The sequence below is a fragment of the Sebastes umbrosus genome, chromosome 7, assembly GCF_015220745.1.
Source record: "Sebastes umbrosus isolate fSebUmb1 chromosome 7, fSebUmb1.pri, whole genome shotgun sequence".
NCBI classification, from domain to species: Eukaryota; Metazoa; Chordata; class Actinopteri; order Perciformes; family Sebastidae; genus Sebastes; species Sebastes umbrosus.
The window spans coordinates 25536312-25556901 of NC_051275.1; the positions used below are offsets into that span (position 1 = coordinate 25536312).

The 20590-nt window shown below is 37.4% G+C and overlaps 3 protein-coding genes across 3 annotated transcripts; 1 reads left to right on the forward strand and 2 right to left on the reverse strand.

Moving 5' to 3' along the window:
- Positions 1 to 5145: 5145 nt before the first annotated feature.
- rps25 (ribosomal protein S25) lies at positions 5146 to 8923 on the reverse strand. Its single transcript, XM_037775132.1, has 5 exons — positions 8786 to 8923; positions 7739 to 7828; positions 7423 to 7606; positions 5304 to 5447; positions 5146 to 5212 (listed from the first exon to the last, which is right to left on the reverse strand). The coding sequence occupies exons 1-4, from the start codon at positions 8786 to 8788 to the stop codon at positions 5308 to 5310; spliced, it is 417 nt and encodes a 138-aa protein (XP_037631060.1). The 5' UTR covers positions 8789 to 8923; the 3' UTR covers positions 5146 to 5212; positions 5304 to 5307.
- An 861-nt stretch (positions 8924 to 9784) lies between these two features.
- Positions 9785 to 13281, forward strand: trappc4 (trafficking protein particle complex 4). The gene is made up of 5 exons (XM_037775131.1): positions 9785 to 9988; positions 11644 to 11818; positions 12166 to 12269; positions 12738 to 12864; positions 12990 to 13281. The coding sequence occupies exons 1-5, from the start codon at positions 9814 to 9816 to the stop codon at positions 13066 to 13068; spliced, it is 660 nt and encodes a 219-aa protein (XP_037631059.1). The 5' UTR covers positions 9785 to 9813; the 3' UTR covers positions 13069 to 13281.
- Positions 13282 to 14223: 942 nt separating this feature from the next.
- On the reverse strand, positions 14224 to 20404 carry slc37a4a (solute carrier family 37 member 4a). The gene is made up of 9 exons (XM_037775126.1): positions 20258 to 20404; positions 19390 to 20024; positions 18782 to 19014; positions 17026 to 17269; positions 15186 to 15344; positions 14998 to 15083; positions 14800 to 14913; positions 14574 to 14712; positions 14224 to 14390 (listed from the first exon to the last, which is right to left on the reverse strand). Exons 2-9 carry the CDS (start codon positions 19535 to 19537, stop codon positions 14224 to 14226), a joined length of 1290 nt encoding a protein of 429 aa, XP_037631054.1. The 5' UTR covers positions 19538 to 20024; positions 20258 to 20404.
- Positions 20405 to 20590: the final 186 nt, after the last annotated feature.

Below are 20590 nucleotides of genomic sequence, written 5' to 3' on the forward strand. Positions count from 1 at the left end.
ATATTCTGTAAAAAAATATTTTTCTGTAAAATACCTGTAAAGTATTTTCATCTAAAATAGACATTTAGGTGTTTATTTTACTACATTTAGTCTATTTGTGTTTGTAGAGTTCTCCTAAATTCACCATTAGATAATGTCTCATTTGCATATTTAAAGTTACAATTTCAGAAAACTAGTAATACAAAAAAACAATTGTCTTAATGTCAGTAATCAACTAGGGGAGTTTCATGGTGATATTTATTAGTTTCTATTTTTTTTTTTTACCCTATTTACCTGTAGTGTCTTAAAATGTATGAAATTTCACAATACATATCTTAAAAGGCTGTTTTTTGGTGACTCTGAGCCAGAAATCTCCACTTCAGTATCACTTGCATACACCAAACTTTCCAGTTTCAGTCCTATCTATATTGTGAAGTTTTTTACAGAGGGGTTTGTTCATATATCATTTATAGCCCGATTTATAGAACATACTATTCCTAAAAACATGGCCAAAATGGATTATTTTTTATGGCTGTTGACAGTATTTTCTGATTTATGGAGTGATAAAAAGACATATTGATAATTCCCTCTGTAAAAACATTTGAGTCTAATATGTCAACAAAATGAAACAAGAATTTTGAACCTGGATTTATCCAATGTTCAAATTTCTGTACTGGAAATTAATGTAAATTAGCACATATTCAATAAGGAAATACCTCATTTGCATATTTAAACATAACATTTCAGAAAACTTGTAATACAAAAAGAATTATAAAATAATATAAAATGAACTTGGGAAGTTTTATGGTGATATCTACTAGTTAAAATCTTTACCCTATTCACCTGGAGACAATGGAGACGATGCAGAGTGGCTGTCAGCTGTAGGAAGAGGGAGACAGGGTGAGCACAGGGTTCAGCATTTATAGCTCAAGGGCTCCAGTGAGAATAATCAGCTGACAACCTTCCCATGTCAGATAACTGACGGCTGAGGTTGGCCGTGACAGGCTCCATGACAGTGGGAGGGGCGATACATCTCCCCATCTTAAGAACAATCGTCCACCTCGACATCTGAAACACAAACAATGTAAAAATACCGCAAAAAAATGTCATTATAGGAATATAAAAAGGTCTTACATTCTCTCAATTTAAACATACAGCCTTACAACAAATGTTCACCACCTCCATCTTACCAGATCCAATCCCCCTCCCACATCCTGGGATACATGGAGGCAATTTAAGGATGAGAGTCAGCTAGAAAAACAGTGAATTGGCAAGTATGACAGAACTAGTGGATACTTACCTGGCATTTTCTTAATGAACATTCATAAAATATGAAACAGTACCCACCTTTAAAATGCAGATGGTTTTGCAGGAACACAGAAAAGTGAGGAATATATAACAGTGAGGAGTATGATCAGCAGAAAATGAAGTTCAAAGTACACATCAAAATCTCAAAATGAGCTCATCAAGTGCCAGACAACACATGGCCTTCAGCGAGATAGCAAACTCACAACGCTGTCTTCACAAACAAGAATAGGAGCTGTAAAAAACAAAACAGAATTAGAGGTTGAAGTTGGGTGGAGCTCAGCTGTGAACAGGCATTTCTACAGCAGACATTTTGACTCGTCATAACCAGGGTTATTTTAGTAAACTAAAACGAAAATAAGCAGTGAAAAATATTGTTAGTAAACTGAAACTTAATAAAAAACCTATAACCTTTAAGAAAAGCTAAACTGAAATGATATTAACTGGTTAAAAAAGTAATAAAAATGAACGTAAATTCATTCTAGTTTTAGTTTTTTAACTATAATGTATCACAATCGGGAAAAAAAGGAGACGGCATGAATTTCCGTCAACTCTCGTGACATTGAACCACAGAAATTGAACGGACTTGACCTTCCAGGAGATGACCGACAGTGAAGTAGCGCAAAGAATAAACATTACGGCCATTCCTACACAGTTCTCTAACCATGTATTTTGCAGCTACATACTTCTGAGACATTATAGCTGGCCCTAACAAAAACAAACTAAAACTACTGTAAAAGTAGTGACAAGGCAGCGGCAATATGTGGCTCGCTGCAATAATTATATATTTTCTGCTGCCGGGAGGCGTGTTCATGTGTTTCAAGCGGGAAGAAATTCTTTGTAGCATAGGTCAACATGTCACAAGAGTCACAGGAGTTTACTGATTGGCTGCGGATACTCTCTGGCTGCTGAAAGTCAAACCTTTACCAAATTTTGTTTGGCCGCACTTCGCCGCAGAATCAAACAGCCGTAGCTCGCTGAGCTTGGGAGCAACTCACTCAACTTGGGAGCTCGCCGCAGGTCGCACTTCACCATAAACCTTTCAGAAAAACTGAAATTAAACTAAAACTAACAAACACACTCAAAATTAACTAAACCTAAACAAAAATTAAATAATAAAGTCAAAACTAAAATAAAAACGAATTGAAAATTCAAAACTATTATAACTATTGTAACCTTGCTATGGAATTGGGACATCACATCCTTTTTTAGAGGGAAATGTAGGATAACTTCATTGTAGGTCTGGTGACCTCACAAAATCCCCAGCACGGCTCCACCCACCTTCAACCTGTGCATAGGATTAGCCAGCCACAACAACTGAAAACACCAGTGTGGGTATGCAGTGCCTTTAAAAATGCATTGCATTTATCAACAAATATAGGAATTCACATTAACTTTCGGTGATGCAGCAGGGAAATTACTGATTATTGTTATTTCATTATAATTAGAAAAATGATTATAAACACTGACTTCACTACCCAACATTATAGGAATGTGAGTTCCATGTTAAGAAGGGTTTTCTGAGCCAGACAGACACCTTCATTGAGAATATTCATTATAAAGGATTAAAGAGATAAAGAGAGCTGTACTTCCAGTCTGTTCCATTACATGAATGAGAATTGATTCAGCAAAACTCTTTACATGCAAAGGCTATCTAATAAATGAAACCCCACTAACTTAGTTCTTTGCTTCAATATGCCACAGACACCTCCGTGCAGAAGACACCACAAACTCCAGAAAATACTTAATTACTAACTAAAGAATTCAGTTGTGTGACAATAAGTGTGCTAAAAAGCCAGTAGTGAAGTATAACGTGAGAAGTCACCTCCATTGAAGAACAGGCAGTAATGTCTTTGTGTTCTCACAGATGCTGGAGGAGCTGATGGGTGGTGCATCAGTCAGTGGCGTGCATCCTGCAGTTTGTTTGGCTGCTGCTGCTCGAGGTAGCGCTGAGCAGTGACAAAGGGACGTCTGACAGCATCCATCACAAGACTCCCGAGTCTTTCACGCCCTGAGCAAACATCTGACAGTGGGGATAGCTTCATTTCATGCCATTTCTTATCAATATCTCATAACCTTTCACCGCCTGCGGCTTTTAACAGACAAATGGAAGGCATAAATGATACATCTCCTGCACCAAGTTAGGTTTTATCCATCTTACACTGAAAACTAGATCAGTCGAGTCAAGATGTCCCTTTGAATTTATTGGATGACGAACACTAGGTACATGGTGTACGACGTGCAGCAGAATTGAGGACTTTCATTACCAAGGACGCTGATAAGTAACACACGCATTAAATGAGGTGTGAGTGCATCGGGTGGCACATGCCTGTGAGTGTTAACATCCCTGTTTTGAGCAGGATAATGCCTGGACAGCTTTGAATAACCCCACACAATGTCACAAAGTACTTGCATTTTAAAAATATCCCAGTCAGTTAATTTTTAATTTTCAGTGTCCACAAAAAAGGGGATGGATTCCCACAGACATAAAGAAACACTAGTTTGAAGTACAAAGGTTATAAAGCCTTCATCATAGCTAGATGATTTAAAAACAAGGCCAACACATCATCTAGCCACAATAATAAAGCCCCTTTAACTTTTGTACAATAATGAAGCAATGTACCTTTATTAAAGAGGAACCCTTTCCCTTTCATTTGGACAGTGTTTCAGTACATCAGGAGCACATGCTATGCAATTTATGTATTCCGAGACTGTTTAGGGACACCAGTATGCAGAAATATTCAAACACCATTTTAGAATAGTCAACACATTTATACTGCATTAAAAAACTGCATGGTCTTTGCCCCAGACTGCATGTGATTAGCATAAAGTGGGCATGTCTGTACAAAGGAGACTCGTGGGTACCCATAGAACTTATTTTCATACACATATCTTGAGGTCAGGGGTCAAGAGACCATGCCCTTTTTTCCTTGCCAAAGTCTAGCCCTAAATTTGGAGCATTATTTAGCCTCCTTGCTGAAAAGGTAGCATGACATGGTTTTTACCATTGCGTTATATCACAGCCAAGTTCCACACTTGGTTTTACAACTTCATTTTCAATACCAGAAGTTCAAGACAATTTTTGTACATGACAAGATAGATTATGATTGCCCATTTGTTCTTTGCAGTCAAGTTTAAGGAGCACTAAGCGGTCACTGCATCACCAGACCCAGATTTCCCATTAGAAATCCATGTGAATATGGAAGAGTTTAACAACTTTTCACAGAAATATCAGTCCTGCCTCAAGACTGTGGCTACAAAATTGTGCCCCCTGCATAGGGCCACCCGTATCTTATAATTAGAGTTGAAACATTTAATGATTAATTGACAATTCAATTAATCGGCAACTATTTTGATAGTCGATTATTTGGTTTGAATACTTTAAAAGAAAAAAAAAAAAAGATTCCAGCTCCTTAAATGTGAATATTTTCTGGTTTCTTTACTCCTCTATGACAGTAAACTGAATATCTTTGAGTTGTGGACAAAACAAGACATTTGAGGACGTCATCTTGGGCTTTGGGAAACACTGATCAACATTTTTAACCATTTTATAGACCAAACAATTAATCCATTAATTAAGAAAATAATTAACAGATTAATTGACAATGAAAATAATAGTTGCAGCCCTACTATTACACTCAGTCTTCAGTTTGTTTGACACTTTACTAAAAATATTACACATTGTATTTTGATCCAGAGTTGGATCATTTTCCTGGCTGTAACTTTAAACATGACAGTAACTACAAAATTATGATTAGATTGTGACTAAATTTTCTTTAACACACCTGGTTGTACATATTACCAAACTAGCAGGTAATCCAGTTACTGACACATGACGAACAATAAACAAATACACAGCTGTGATGTTGTCTTTACAGTTTTTATTCACCTTTTATTACAAACGGCCCATCAGAGGAAACAGGAGAACCTGCAAGACAATAAAGGCTGCAGGTCAGTGGATGCAGCTTAAAAAAAAGAAGAAGAAAAAAGGTGCAGATGTATTGCTTCTGTTGTTGTACCCGATTATGCCTTCTCCTTCTTCTTCTCCTTCTCCTTCTCTTTCTCTTCCTTCTCCTTCTCCTCTGCTGCCTCCTCGTCTCCACCCTTGGTGTTACGTGTGTAAATCAGCTGCGCTCTGTGTTTGGACACCAGTTTGATCATGCCTGGAAGACAAAACAACACCATGTTCTCCGTCAGCATATTCTCATTTTTATCCACACATTAACCATTTCCTATGTTCACTTATATTAGTTACCAGTGAATGTGTGCATCAGATCATTTCAAATGTCAAAGGGTCTAAATGACTCAGTTTCACATCTTCAAAGCCATTTTATTATAAAAGAGGACAAAGTGTAAACAAGCATTATATGCATTCAGCTACGCAGTTGATGGAGCCATCTCAAATATCAGTACGACCACAGCCTTTAGAGAAGACTGAAAAATGAACTCCTGCTGTTTAAAAACTATTTAATTTCAGCACCATACAGAGAATGTTTCAAATGTCATTACTACCTGCAAATGATGCTGCCCCGTGCGTGAGACAAGTGATACGGATCCATTTATCAGAACAAAGCTGCACAGTCGATGAAAACTTGTTTATGCTTTACATAAATTAATGCAGTTTTCAAATCTTTATGGTAATACCGCTTTGAAGCTGCGTGGATTTGAGTTCCTATGAGACACCGTCACTGAAATGTGACGGGTACTCGATTCGTTCCAAGTTCCTACTTCAATGCTTTATTTTATAAATTTAAAACAGACAGCAAACCTTTTTTTCACAGGTGGCAGATTTCATATAGAAAGAAACCGAGTTCACCATTAGACATCTAAACTGTTCGCTTGACATCATCTGGGATGCAAGACTGTACTACGTTATTAAAATGTTTTGAAATCACATTGACTGTTGTACCTCTTGCTCTCATCTAGCAACTTGTACTTTGAATATTTTGAAGGGGAGTCTAAAACGATTTCAAAAGAAATGACAAAAACAATGTTGCGGCTATGATTAGTGATGTTAGCAGTGCTCACGCTGCATATCCATGCAAATCACTGTCATTTGGGAACAACTGATGGAACTGCCACAAAAACACGTTGGCATGGATACGTAACGCGAGCATTTATAACTGTTAAGACCGTCAACGAGCAGTGCTGATGACTGTCGGGCAGATTGATGGGATGAGCTTAACGTTGCATCACAATATTGTAGATGACAAAACATGTTATTGTTGCTGTTTGAACCATCTCCACCTCTAATTCAAAAGATGTATTCTGGCAGATGAGATTATTCAAGAGTCGAAGGAAACATTCAGCTTAGCTCTAACTTTCAACTTCTATTTGACTTTTGCCTGGATCCACTTTTCCCAGTTGATAAAAACATTTATAGTAAACATCTGCTCCTTTGGATAAATTTAAACTTTTCACCAAAATAACCTTGCTGGACCATCAATCAGGCAAATTCTGTCAGGACTCTCCGGACACAACCTGATGCTGAATTCACACTACGAGCGACAAAAGAAACACAATGACCAGTGTGGCCAGCTACATTGTCTGCGAGTCGCCGTGTCATTAAATAGCACTGGAAACTAGTTGATGGCATTTTTTTGATTGAACGGAACAAGGTGAAACAAAAACATATGATTGGTTGAAGCTTCACTGCGTCATTGGAACGCTGAAAAAAGTTGAGACCAGCTCAGCTTTATTAGTAGTGTGTTACGCCCCTCACACAACAAAGTGTTGGGCATCAGTTTGTAGCTTTATGTCACCGGCATCTTTTGAAAATGACTTGTTGCTTGTAGTGTGAACACAGCTTGAGCCTTAAGCAACAACAGTGCTTAAATATTGCCATTAAATTACTTAAAAACATGTGTAAAATTATTTTTTACTTTGCGTTAATTTACATTACTCAACAGATAAGTAAGGATCTTTTAGTTGTTTTATTATCTAAATAACTATGCTGATCCAAATTTTACCTAAACGGAGTATAAACACAACCAGAAATTGTGTGAAGTAGGATGAAAACCACACCTCAACCACTCTGCCCTACTAATACAGCCTATCATGACTAATTTGTTAAATCCAAACTCAAATATATTTGATTTGGATGCAGGTATTTGGGGGCTATGGGGCAGAAAAATTCACCTTTGGCAAGCAGCTCCTGGAGGGCATTCCTGGCAAGGGAGCCACGGATCTTCAGCCTCTCAGACACAACAGCGGGGGTGATGAGCTTGTAGTTGGGGACTTCTTTGTACAACTTTTCGTAGGTTGCCTTGTCGAAGAGTACCAAGTTGTTGAGCTTATCCCTCACTTTTCCCTTGGACCACTTCTGCTCAGAGTCACACAGAAATATGCTATGATTAGAAAAGCTTTTATAACGCACCGTATCAAAGAAATATTCAGCAATGACATCAAACCTGAAGGGCAAATTCTGGATGAATATTAACCACGGTTTGCATACCTTCTTCTTGGCTTTGCCTCCGGACTTATTAACTGGGTCCTTGTCCTTTTTGGACTTCCCAGCATCCTTCTTCTTATCCTGCTTGGGAGGCTGAAAAAAAGAGGACAACAAGTTAGATAGATAGTAACTTTATTGATCCAGAGGGAAATTCAAGTTTCCTGCATCACAGTTCCACAGTGCAAAAACATGTTAGTAAAAAGGCAGTAAAAAAGTTAGTAGTGCAAAGTAGAAAACAATATACCAGATATAAAAATACAAGATGAAGAAAACTGTTCAAAGTGAATATAGTGCAGGATAACAGCTGTGATACAGGACTATTAGAAAAGTGAATATAGTGTCATATTATGCTAACTTGCCAGTACATGTAGGTATTTTAATTTTCTACTAGAACATGTTTACATGCTTTTGCAGGACTATTAACAAAATGAATATAGTGCAGAAGAGACTGTTATAAGTGAGTATAGTGCCTTATTAGCTGTCTTGCATCTCTCACACTCAAACTGGGTCTACATGTGGATCATGTCAGCACATGCTTCAACATCTGTGTATTTAAGTATAAGGATGCTTTTGCATTAAGATAATGGAGCATGGTTGATGACAGAGCCAGCAGGCTGATGTTAACTCGACTAGCCGGCATGGGATGGCCTTGTCTTGTCTGCGTCAAACCGTTTCAATCCTCGCTGTTAGCATTGATTATTCTCATTTTAACAATAAGCAGACATTGTAATAGCTTTACAGTGCTAGAGATTTATGTAAACATTCACATAGTTTATTCATTAACACATAATATCAGCGACAACTGATAAGCTCAGGTCATTATCTGTAGCCAGTGGTAACATGAGGGCATGGTGGTGGAGTTAGCTAGCTAGCTGCTGCTAAATGAGTAAAATCCGACATCTTAATGCTTCATCCACACACTCTTTTCACATTAGTAAGAAAGCACAATACTTTAGGCGGATAATCCGAACGATTACAGCTGGATATACATTCCAGAAAGGTGTAATTTGTTTAATTTGTTTCGTCCTAACGTGTAATAACTGAGCTTACCATGTTTCCTCGTCAAGATGTCGGAGCGAAAGGAAGTTCACCCCGTGCAAGAGCCCCTTAGTCAACCCGTAGATGCGGAAATGGGAATAGGGCATTATGGGAAATTGAGTTCTTCCGTGTTTTACCAGTTTTTTATTGTTATTGGCTGAACAAATTACTGCACAAAAGTTATTATACCGGTATGTTTGAGATGATTACGAAGATAAACAAAATAACAAATTATGAGCTCATTTATATATTTTTTTGCTGTATTTTGACACAAAGGAGGACGATCTGCAGGACAGATAATAATCCACACGGTGCACTTTCATAGACTAAACTACTGGAGTTATCCGGCACTATACTAATTTTTAACAGTCTCTTCTGCACTATTTAATAGTCGTGTATCACAGTTGTTACCCTGCACTATATTCAGTTTTAACAGTTTTTCTTCATCTCCTTGTATTTTTATATCTGGTATATTTTTTTGTACTTTGAACTACTAACATTTTTACTGCCTTTTTACTAACATGTTTTGCATTATGGAACTGTGATGCTGGAAACTTGAATTTCCATCGGGATCAATAAAGTTACTATCTATCTATCTATCTATCTATCTAGTCTTATTATTATTTATTTATTTATGCATTTCTTTTTTTGTTCCTTGAATTATTTTCTACCCTCTCTTTAATTTTTGTTATTATATTATTTTTCATAATTTAAGTTATCTTTCCTATCCTATATATGATGATGACCCTTAGAGCTACTATGGAAGAGTGCAGTCTTATTATTATTTATTTATGCATTTCTTTTTTGTTCCTTGAATTATTTTCTACTCTCTCTTTTATTTTTGTTATTAGATTATTTTCTATAATTTAAGTTATCTTTCCTATCCAATTGTGCCTTGTATGTTAGAAGTATTGAGTTTAGATTACAATGCCTTAATGTTTGTAAATTAATTTTCTTCAATAAAAAAAATCTGACACTTCCGGTCACGTGACGTCACTTGTGTTGTCAGCTGAGCTGGGCAGTGACGTGACGTCGTGAAGATGGTGATCTACAGTGTGTATGTGGTGAACAAGGCTGGAGGTTTAATCTACCAATACGACAACTATGTGCCGAGAGCCGAGGCCGAGAAGACGTTCAGCTATCCTCTAGACTTAGTGCTGAAGCATCACGATGAAAAGGTCATCGTGTCGTTTGGACAGCGAGACGGAATCAGAGGTAAACATTAGCTAGCTCATACTGGCTAACATAGCTAGCTCAGACTAGCTAACATAGCTAGCTCAGACTAGCTAACATAGCTAGCTCAGACTAGCTAACATAGCTAGCTCAGACTAGCTAACATAGCTAGCTCAGACTAGCTAACAGAGCTAGCTCAGACTAGCTCACATAGCTAGCTCAGACTAGCTAACAGAGCTAGCTCAGACTAGCTAACAGAGCTAGCTCAGACTAGCTCACATAGCTAGCTCAGACTAGCTAACAGAGCTAGCTCAGACTAGCTAACAGAGCTAGCTCAGACTAGCTCACATAGCTAGCTCTGGATGTCTTACATTACATTACGTTACATTGCATTACGTTACATTACATTACGTTACATTAGGGACCATTTTACTGCATTTTTGTTTATTTGTTTATTTGTTTTGCACAATGTAAGACTATACAGCATAACAAAAAATAAATAATATAATAATATAAAGTGCAGGAAGAGGCAAAAAACCCACTGGGCTTATCTGAAGCCTCCACCCAGAGACTAGATTAATATAAATACATAATATGACCACATAATAATGATAACAAACATTAGGACAATATATATATAAAAACAATAACAATACAGTAAATATATCAAAACATATAGAGGTCATGTAAATCCCCTCTACCACAGAAAAATGTTAGCAGACATCTAAAATAAAGCCCTAAACATCTATTTATGATTTTTAAACGTTTTGTTTTCTCGGTTAACCATTCTTTTATAATGTTTTTAAATTTTTATTTCTCAAAATGATGCTGCTTCAAAAGTCCCTACACGCAACCAGTAATTGTTTGTTTATTGTTTATTTGTTTTGCACATTTTAAGACTATACAACATAACAACAAATAAATAAATGAATAATATAAAGTGCAGGAAGAGGCAAAAAAAACCCACTGAAGCCTCCACCAAGTGACAAGATTAATATAAAGAAATAATATGACTACATAATAGTGATAACAAACAATTAGGACAATATATATATAAAAACAACAATAACAATACAGTAAATATATCAAAAAAGACAAGTGTGTGTGTGTTGCGTGGAAGTGTATGGTTAGTGTTTGTGAGGAGGATATTGATTTAAATATCTATAAAGACTTCTGGGGAATCGTAACCAAACAACATTGTGAGTGGGAAAAAATAAAAAACATATACATGGACAACATGGGGAAAAGCAATTACAAAACAGCAATTAAATGATCTTTTAAGCAACTTTTGAAACATTTGACAGATGAACAGTTTATTGATAGATGTGAAAGACTACTCCATAATTTGGTTCCCCTAAATCTTATCGAAAATTGACCTCTACTAGTGAGGAATTTAGGAGGATGAAGATCTAGAGATTGACGGGTTGAGTAAGAATGGACCTGAGAATTTGTTTTAAAATATGTCTTGAACTGCTCAGGAATATTCCCACCAGAAAGTCTTATAAATAAAAACACATATTTGAGAAATATTGATATCATAAATAGTAAGAATCTGGAGTTTCTTAAATAGAGGAGCAGAGGAGATGAGTGACTGATCGAGTTGCAATCCTCACAAAACGTTTTTGGAGAACTAAAATTGACTTCCTAAAGTCTGACTTTAAACTGTATTTTCTGAAACTCTTGTTGTCATCCTCCAGTGGGCCACGCAGTGCTGTCCATCAATGGAGTTGATGTGCTTGGCAAGAGCACAGCAGATGGAAAGGACATCCTTGAATATTTAAAGGATGCTTCAAATTATCCAGTGTCTATTCGCTTTGGACGGGCACGCCTGAGCTCCAATGAGAAGCTGATGCTGGCATCCATGTTTCACTCGTGAGTCACATCTACTATGTTTCACAAAGAGATCTGGGTCTGATGCCAATCCATCAATTTAGGGTATCTGCCAATACTGTACCAATCCAATACCAGTGATATTTTTCCCCTAACTGGAAGTGATTAACATCATTCTTCCACATGTTTAATTACATGCTTCTGCATCTCTTCACTTGTGCTTGGCTCCATGTTTTAGACTACTACTGGTTTAACAGTAAAGACCTACCATTTATTGTGAAGCCTAATGTGGAAGGGAATCCACTCACTGAAGTTAACTTTGGCACAAATCAGTATCGGTGGATCCTTGTCTCAAGCATTAAATATCCCATCTTTGTGTTTTTCCCCAGGTTGTTTGCTATAGGTTCACAGCTGTCTCCTGACGTTGGCAGTTCAGGGATTGAGATGCTAGAAACGGACGTCTTCAAACTCCACTGCTACCAGACTCTCACAGGTCAGTAATGTAAGTTAGTGATAATGTACAGCGAGCCGGTCATTGTTGTGAAATAAACCCTGACAGGGAGATGCGGCACTATGACAACGACCCGCCAGCTGTACATTATCTCACTTATTACACGGCTACTTACTTTAAGACATCAATAATTTGACACAAAATTGTCCTCTAGAGTCCGAGAATCAGAACTGCGCCCATAGCAACGGTCTGTTATACATAGCAGCGGTCTGCCATAAAGAAATAAGACCTTAGAACGCTGTGATATAACAATCACAAGACAGTATTCAACAAAGCTGTGTAATAAGTGAGTGTTAACAGTCGGAAACAAGGACCATTACAAACCCACCCACTCAGTAACATCCTTATAAAACGACCCCTTAACATGACATGTTTACTTATTGTACGTTTGACAGTCGTTATTTTAAACTAACGTCTTTCTCATTGCTTGTTCCACCTCTGTTCTTTCAGGGATAAAGTTCATCGTGCTGGCGGACCCTCGACAATCCGGTATTGATGCGCTACTGAGGAAGATTTATGAGATCTATTCAGATTTTGCCCTCAAGAACCCGTTTTATTCTCTGGAAATGCCAATCAGGTAATACGAGAGAGTCAGGACGATGTAGCCTTCCAATCTGTTGTGTTTTTATGTGTCTTAAAATTAGCATTCGGTACTTGTTACATTTCATATTACATATCAAGTGTCCAATGTCTGATTTTCAGGTGTGAACTCTTTGACCAGAATCTGAAGGGGTCACTTGAGATTGCAGAGAAAGCCGGCAACTTTGGAGCTGGATCTTGAACCAGAGAAGACTAGATATAGATAGATTGTGCTATATCCTTTCCAAACACAACAGATTAACATGAACGTGGATAAAGTTCAGTTGTTGAGGAAGAAAAATACGAATGGATTTTTTTTGTTTTTTTTCAAGTTGGTATCAGAATGTCAGTTAACACTTTGTAAATACGTTGTTTTGTAAATACTTGAAGATTAAATTACATACTGTCTGTAAAAGTTTTGTATATTTGTTTTGGTTGCATATATATTGAATTAGCTGTAATCTATGAAAGTGACTGAAAAAAACAAACTAACAACAAAGTATAATTTATTCAAGCCATTGAAGACAAGAATTGTCAGTCTTGTAATTCAACAAGACTGACTCAAGAGAGACTCATGATTCAACATTACAAAGTTTTTTTAAACACAGATATTGTAAAATATACCAGTTTCTAAAGCAGGTTCCAGTTTTATGATCTTATAACACTTTGGTGAGGAAACCTTTCTCTAGTTGTGTTTTTGCCACATTTCATTATATAACAAAAATAATGTGCAGCCCTTTAGTCATTTTCTGTTGAGTTATTGATGCAATGCTTACAATACTGTATTTAGAAAAGCACCTTTCAAAACAGTTTTTTCAAGAAAAGGTGCTCAACTTCTTAGAGCGGACTTTATGTTCATGTCCTGTAAGACAGAAAATACTGTGGTATAAAAAAAATCAAGTAAGAAAAATATGAAAATACGATGATGGCTCAAAGTATCCAGTTTTTGTGTTGGCACAGAAGATTATGGAGCTACTTTTGTGTCTTCATTATGTCATCAAGTTTGAGAGCATAACTTTCCACAATATAATCAAAAAATGTTTCAATCCAAGAAAAATAAATTTGTGATTAAAACTATTAATGCAAATCAAAAGTTTTGCTTGCTGCTGAATTTCATAGGCAGGCCGTCTCTATTTGCCAGTCTCGATCGGAGTGACACCGTGGCGACAGCAATTGTTGGATTCGCAAGCAAAACCTTTGGATTAGCAAACAAAACTTTTTTAATCACAAATTTATTTTACTTTATTTTAACATTTTTTGATAGCAGTGTTGATAGTTTTGCTCTCACACCTATTCTGTTTGATTGGATAATAAAGACACAAAAGTAACTCCATAGAGGATGAGGTTTGATGATGTTTTAGTCGGCCTTCTTGGACATGTGACCCATCTTTGTTCGGACGTTGCGCAGCAGGAAAAATCCAACAACGGTGACGCCACAGGTGATCTCTGCTACCCAGAAGGCCATTTCCCAGCCGTGGTGCTTTGCGATGGTGCTGAATGGTAGTCCAGACATAAAGCCACCAACTGAGGAGAACACAAGTTCACTCCAAGGATTAGAGAATATAAAAAGTGTATAAACTAATCCAAGTAAATAGTACCTATTTAAAACTATTGGTATGGAATTGTATTAGTACAAAGGTATTTAGCAGTTAGTAACAGCTGTATGTCAGGCTTCATATGTGCATGAATGAAAACCAATCAACTTACTGTTGGCCATCAGGGCAACGATGGCATGCGACGTCCCGCAGTAGTTGGACGGGGCGCTCTCATTGGCTATAACTCCAAATAACGCTATTGGTCCATAAGAGGAGAAACCAAAAGCAGCACCCAAGCTGAGTATCCACACCTGAATGTGCAAAAGAAAGGTACAGCCGTGAGACACACAGTAAAGAATCTCTCAGTCATTATTTTTTTTCAGTGTTGGAGCAGATACCTTTGAGCTGTCTGGAGTAACGGTGACTCTGAACAGGTACATGGACACAGACATCCCAGCCATCATGCAGATCAGGATGAAATGGCGAGGATTGCCATACATTCTCACGCCTTGCTGTAGAAAATAAGGAAATTCACATTATCTGTGTGTGTAAGTTAGTCTGTGTATAATTCAGATGTGTGCTATGTGCAAACTCACTTTGGCCACGGCCTTGTCGGAGAGGTAACCTGCTGCGAGACTTCCCAACAGGCCTCCAACCTCCAGAGCACTCATGTATGAGCTACCTATGAAGAAGAATATAGTGATTCACAGGAAGTAATAAGCTGAACTCTCAGCATGTTTCTCAACAGAAACTGGAGGTGTCTGCTCCACACCCTCTTCCATACCCATAAGTGTAGACTGGCCCTTGTCCTGAATGAGAAACAGTTGGCCCCAGTCGGTGCAGGCCGTCTTCATCCCGAACACCACCAGGTAGGACACAGAAAGCAGCCAGAGGTACGGTGAAAGCAGGAACTCGGACAGGGTGCTTTCATCACTGGACGATCCTGAACAGGAAGCAGGCAGAGTGTTATTATCCTGATGTGGGGATGGGAAGGATCTCAGCTTCTAATCAGATTAATGTAGGGTTTCCAAAACTTTTTAAACATGACAAATCATTACGACCCAATCCACAATAAACCTTATTTATAAATCATGAGAAGAATGTATCTCTTCCTGATCATTTTGACTGCCATTTCCTCATATTGAATAGGTAAACCAGCTATTTCAAAGAGATATAAGTTTGATAAATCACAACTTTGTTTTATGCATGTGTTACTGAAAACATATACACATGAGACAAAATAAATGCATTTAAGTGGAGTTAACAGGCTGTTTTCTTCCTCTCATCAGTAAAACAGACAGAATGTACGCTAGTCTTTCATATTAGACTCAATGTTGTAATTAGGCTACAATAATCAGAACAATATAAACATTCAGGCTCCCTCATGTGGCTCAAAGGAGTAGTGCAGATTTAAATGTCAAATAAAAGACCGTGGAAGAAATTCTGCAAATTTTTTGGTGACCCTAATAAAATCTCCTGCATTTGGGAATGACTGGATTAAAGCATAAAACATCTCTTCTTCTCACTTTGCCTGTGCGTGAGCTTGACACAGCTCACACACAAATGGCATGTGAGGGGCACACTGGGTGCAGAGTCCACCGAGTCACCGACCTTTAGTCACAACACAAGAGACATGTGCAGTGCGAAAACACAGACACACACACATATGGAGGACGGAATGAGAAAAATAAATGACTCGATAAAAAAAAAAATAAAATGTCATTAAATGTAGCAAATATAATATATATATATATATATAAAATAAAATGTAGCCATTAATTAATTGATAAAATGTGACATAAATTGATATTTCGGTTTTAATTTGCTTCTTTATTTATTTATCTTTGTATTAATTACCTTATTTATTTACTCTTCTGTTTAATTTTCCCTTTTATTTATTTTTATTTAAAAAAAATATTTTTCCATTTTTTATTTACTTTATATTTATTTTTTAAATGTGTGTATTTATTTATGTATTTATTTATTGATTTCTGCATGATTTTCCTTTTGGCATTTCATCCATTTATTTCCCCAAACTTATTGATTTCTGTATTCTTTTCTTTATACATTTCTTTTGACATTTCTTTATGCATTTCAGCTAGCAACTTATAAATAACTAAATAACCTATATTTCATAAAAAAAATAAAAAAATGAATGCAAAAATAGATGAATACAAAATAAATGCAAAAAAGAATAAATACATTTAAAAATAAATGCAAAAATGAATAAATAAATTAAAAAATTAATAAAAATAAAGACAGACATAAATAAAAGGGGAAATTAAACAGAAGAGTAAATAAATAAGGGAATTAATACAAAGATAAATAAATAAAGAAGCAAATTAAAACAGTAATAACAATTTATGTCACATTATCAATTAATTAATGGCTACATTCTTTTTTTTTTTATTACTTTTGCTACATTTAATGACATATTTATTTATCTATCGAGTCATTTAATTATCTATTCATTTATTCTTTATTATGGCAGGTTCCGGCCTCCATACACACTGGACAACGCACAGCTAGCTCTTTAATGCGCCTAATTCAGTCACAGTCAGAGAAAGGAGATTCTTATCAAACTGAAGAATTGTTATAAATCATTCAGTAAAAGTCAGTCTCACCTCCTTTGCTCTTCTTGGCTGCTGCCTCTATGTTGGGCAGCCCCACATCCTTGGGTTCATTCTTGATGAACAGCAGACAAAAAAAGGAGGCCACCACACAAATCATTCCAGATACAGACAGTATCGTCCTCCAGCTGTAACTCTCGGTCAGCACGGTGGCAATAATGGGGCCCAAGCTGCCAGCCAGATTCATGCTGCAGGAGAGAATGGCCCACCATGTCCCGAACGAAGAGGGCTCAAACCACTGACAGCAGAGGAGACAAAATAATGACATGAAATCATGACAGAGTTGACAGGAAGCGTCATTATCTGGTATTTGATATACAAGGAGGGATGAAATAATTGAAGCAGTGCAGTCTTCTGAATTGACAGCAGGTAGTAACTGTATGACATTTTGTCATTTGACAGTTGCCATCTTGCATGATAGCTACAAATCAGTGAAGTCAAACAAGGGACTTTTCACTCACTCTGTGCATACATTATAATACTGGTATCTTTACATGCATTGCAAACATCCACTGGTGATTATTGAAGAGCACTGAAACTGTATTGAGGTAAAGCAACTTATAGTTTCTTTACAAAGATATTAAAGCACCTAAAACATATATTCTCATTTGCCTTCTTATTATGACCAATCGGGTCCTACATGAACACCCAGTTTTCTGCAAAATCCAATCAGGATTTATCAACATTTAAAGGAACAGTGTGTAGCATTTTAGGGGATCTATTAGCAGAAATGGAATATAATATAATATAAGTATGTTTTCATTTGTGTATAACCACCTGAAAATATGAATCGTTGTGTTTTCGATGCTTAGAATGAGCCCTTCATAAAACTCAGGTGCTTTTTTGACAACAGTCGCTTGCGCCATTTTGGACTGAAAACACTTATTATATTTATAATATTTTTATTGTTCAACACATGCCATTTCGGTAGAAACATTAAATATGACAATAGAATAGAAATGATTTTGTTTTACTTTTGAATACCACTTTGTAGGCGGACGTTTTACTGGCTTCCGGTAGTCGCTTTAAGTCCATAATGGCGGAAGCCGCTGGGCGCTGGTGTTGCAATGGAACGACCAATTGACTTTCACTTCTGGGCAATATACGTTCTTTGACTATATAGGGAGCGGGTCTTCACAGAGTCCGCCATGTTTCTACAGTAGCACAGAACAGACAAACCAAACACTGGCTCTAGAGAGAGCTTTTCGTGTTTTTAAGTTGCCTGATGGCCACCGTAGTTTTCCGACACGCTTGTAAAACTGCAGTAACGTGAGCCGCAGAGTGCAAAACCATGGTACCTCCAGCTGCCATCTGACTAAAGAAGTGTTATTATGGTGAGGATGGCCTCTGAGCGAGGTGAACGGCGTTACCACGGTTTTGCACTCTGCGGCTCACGTTACCGCAGTCTTGGAAAGGGAGGAGAGAGCGGAGGGGTACTCAGTTGTTTGCAATCTGAAACCACACCACTAAGATACCGCCAAATCCTCCCTTTAAATTATATGGGTCGACAGAGGTGGGGTTGTTTTACCACACCCAACCACTCCTGGTGAAGATTATCTGAGATTTTACACATTTTAACTCCTTATTTTTGTGTATTACATGTATCTGATTTGAATTGTGTTTCTACCTACAACTGAGCCCAGATCAGTTAATTATTAGGTGTATTATGGGGTCTATTTGTTCTGTTTAACACAGGAGATAAAAAGAAACGTGTCGAATCTGATGTCAGTATATTGCAGCCCTGATGTACCTTGCGCAGCACCCTGCCACAGGGAGGCCAGCCGAGGCCCTGACCCAGACCGTTGAGGAACCACAGCCCAGAGAAGACGGCGACAGTGGAGGACCAGGAGAAGGCCACGTTGATGCCTCCCACCATGCACAGGCCAATGGAGAAGAGCCAGCGGGCGCTGATCTGGTCCGAAAGCACGCCGCTGATGAACTTACTGATAGCGTAGGCCAAAGACTGCATACTGGTGATCATGCCTGAACACAGGGAGGGCAGGAGAAGAGGAGTTTACACAGAGCAGATAAGATTTTCCGGTCCTAAATATCTTTGGCGTACAGAGCAGCTAATATATAATGCATATAATCTAGAGTCTACCAAGAAACATAAATGAAATATAGTATGTGAGGATAAGTCAATGTAACAGCATGCATGGGAGTTAGTCAGTTATGCTTATGATGTTGATATTTTGGGGGGTTAATAATTTATCCAGCTTTGGATTTTATTTACAATTTTCAAGTTTAACAAAAAGTTCAATGAAAAATGCAACCTATGTAGTTTAACAGCATTAATTGTGCAACATGCAAAACACAAGAATCAAGCTTAAAGTCAATGCAAAATGAAGATTCTCATACCCAGGTCATCCTTATCCATCTTAATTTCTTGCATGAGCGAAGGCATCACAAAGGAGAAAGTCTTTCTGTTAAAGTAGTACAGCGTGTAGCCTACAAACATGGCCAGAAATATAGTGGCTCGGTAGTATCCATAACTTGCTGTAGCCATGGCTGCAGATTCAGTCCTGTAAAAATGGCAAAGAATAGAGGACAAATCCAGAGAACAAGGAGCAAGCTCCTACTGTTTGACAGACTTGTTCTGTCTGTGACAATGACCTTTGCTACAGGATCCTCTGTAAAGAATCAGCTGCTTACAAGAGGAGATGTGCTCGCAATCAGCAGGAGAGGTTAATGGTCAACTTTTGTGACCGGGAGCTGATTTAAACTGAGTTGTCACCACGTGCTGCAGGTCTGCCAAGTGGGGTTGGAAACAAAAATCAATCAGTTTATGACATCAATGTTGTTTTCTTTACGCAACTATTTATAAAAAACTACTTGATCAATGACCTAGGTGTTCTCTTCATCTGTTGCTGTTTGTCCATGTGAGGATGTCATGGAAGGAGTCCTCACATCAATGTGGTTAATGATTCACTGTGGAGTCCAATAGTCACAGCAGACCAGGAGGGAGGCTCCTGTCACAGTGAGGTGTGTGAAACCTGTCAGACAGAAACAGTGGGTTCAAAATGAGTTGCAAAAACAGAGGCAAGTCAGTGGGAATAAGGTTTGAAGTGCAAACATGAATAAAAAGCTTATTTATCTAAATTAAGTTCAAGTAAAGCTAAAACTACATTGATAATCCTCCATACTTCCCTATAGGTAGCTAAAATGTGAGACATTTATTTATATTCTACAAAAAACAGTCTTTAGAGGAAGTAAACCACTCTGATACCTCTTTATTATTCATCCACCTCCTCTTTCCTGTGTAGTTTCCTCCTCACAGCTGTTTGTGTGTCGCTCTTTCTGTTGTACAACAACATGTCAAATCTGCCAGAAGGAGTTCAAGCTTGTTTGTAAATTTGTTTTTCTTCCTTTTTCTTGTTCTTGGCGGATTGCAATACCAGCTTTCAGGTGCATATACCGCCACCTACCGTACCGGAAGATGTAGGACGGGATCTAGTTTACATTAGCCTGAGAAAAAAATAATTAATTAACTTAAAAAAATAAAAAAATAAAATAATAATAATAATAATAATAATAAAATATTAAATATATATATATATTT

Coding starts and splice junctions, on each gene's coding strand:
- rps25 (XM_037775132.1), bottom strand. Junction 7,607..7,738: donor GAGGCAAAGCCAAGAAGAAG/GTATGCAAACCG, acceptor GACTCTGAGCAG/AAGTGGTCCAAGGGAAAAGT. Junction 5,448..7,422: donor CCAGGAGCTGCTTGCCAAAG/GTGAATTTTTCT, acceptor TTTGTCTTCCAG/GCATGATCAAACTGGTGTCC.
- trappc4 (XM_037775131.1), top strand. CDS start 9,814: ATGGTGATCTACAGTGTGTATGTGGTGAACAAGGCTGGAGGTTTAATC. Junction 9,989..11,643: donor ACAGCGAGACGGAATCAGAG/GTAAACATTAGC, acceptor GTCATCCTCCAG/TGGGCCACGCAGTGCTGTCC. Junction 12,270..12,737: donor CTGCTACCAGACTCTCACAG/GTCAGTAATGTA, acceptor CTGTTCTTTCAG/GGATAAAGTTCATCGTGCTG.
- slc37a4a (XM_037775126.1), bottom strand. CDS start 19,537: ATGGCTACAGCAAGTTATGGATACTACCGAGCCACTATATTTCTGGCC. Junction 19,015..19,389: donor GATGGATAAGGATGACCTGG/GTATGAGAATCT, acceptor CCCTGTGTTCAG/GCATGATCACCAGTATGCAG. Junction 15,345..17,025: donor AGCCAAGAAGAGCAAAGGAG/GTGAGACTGACT, acceptor CTTCCTGTTCAG/GATCGTCCAGTGATGAAAGC.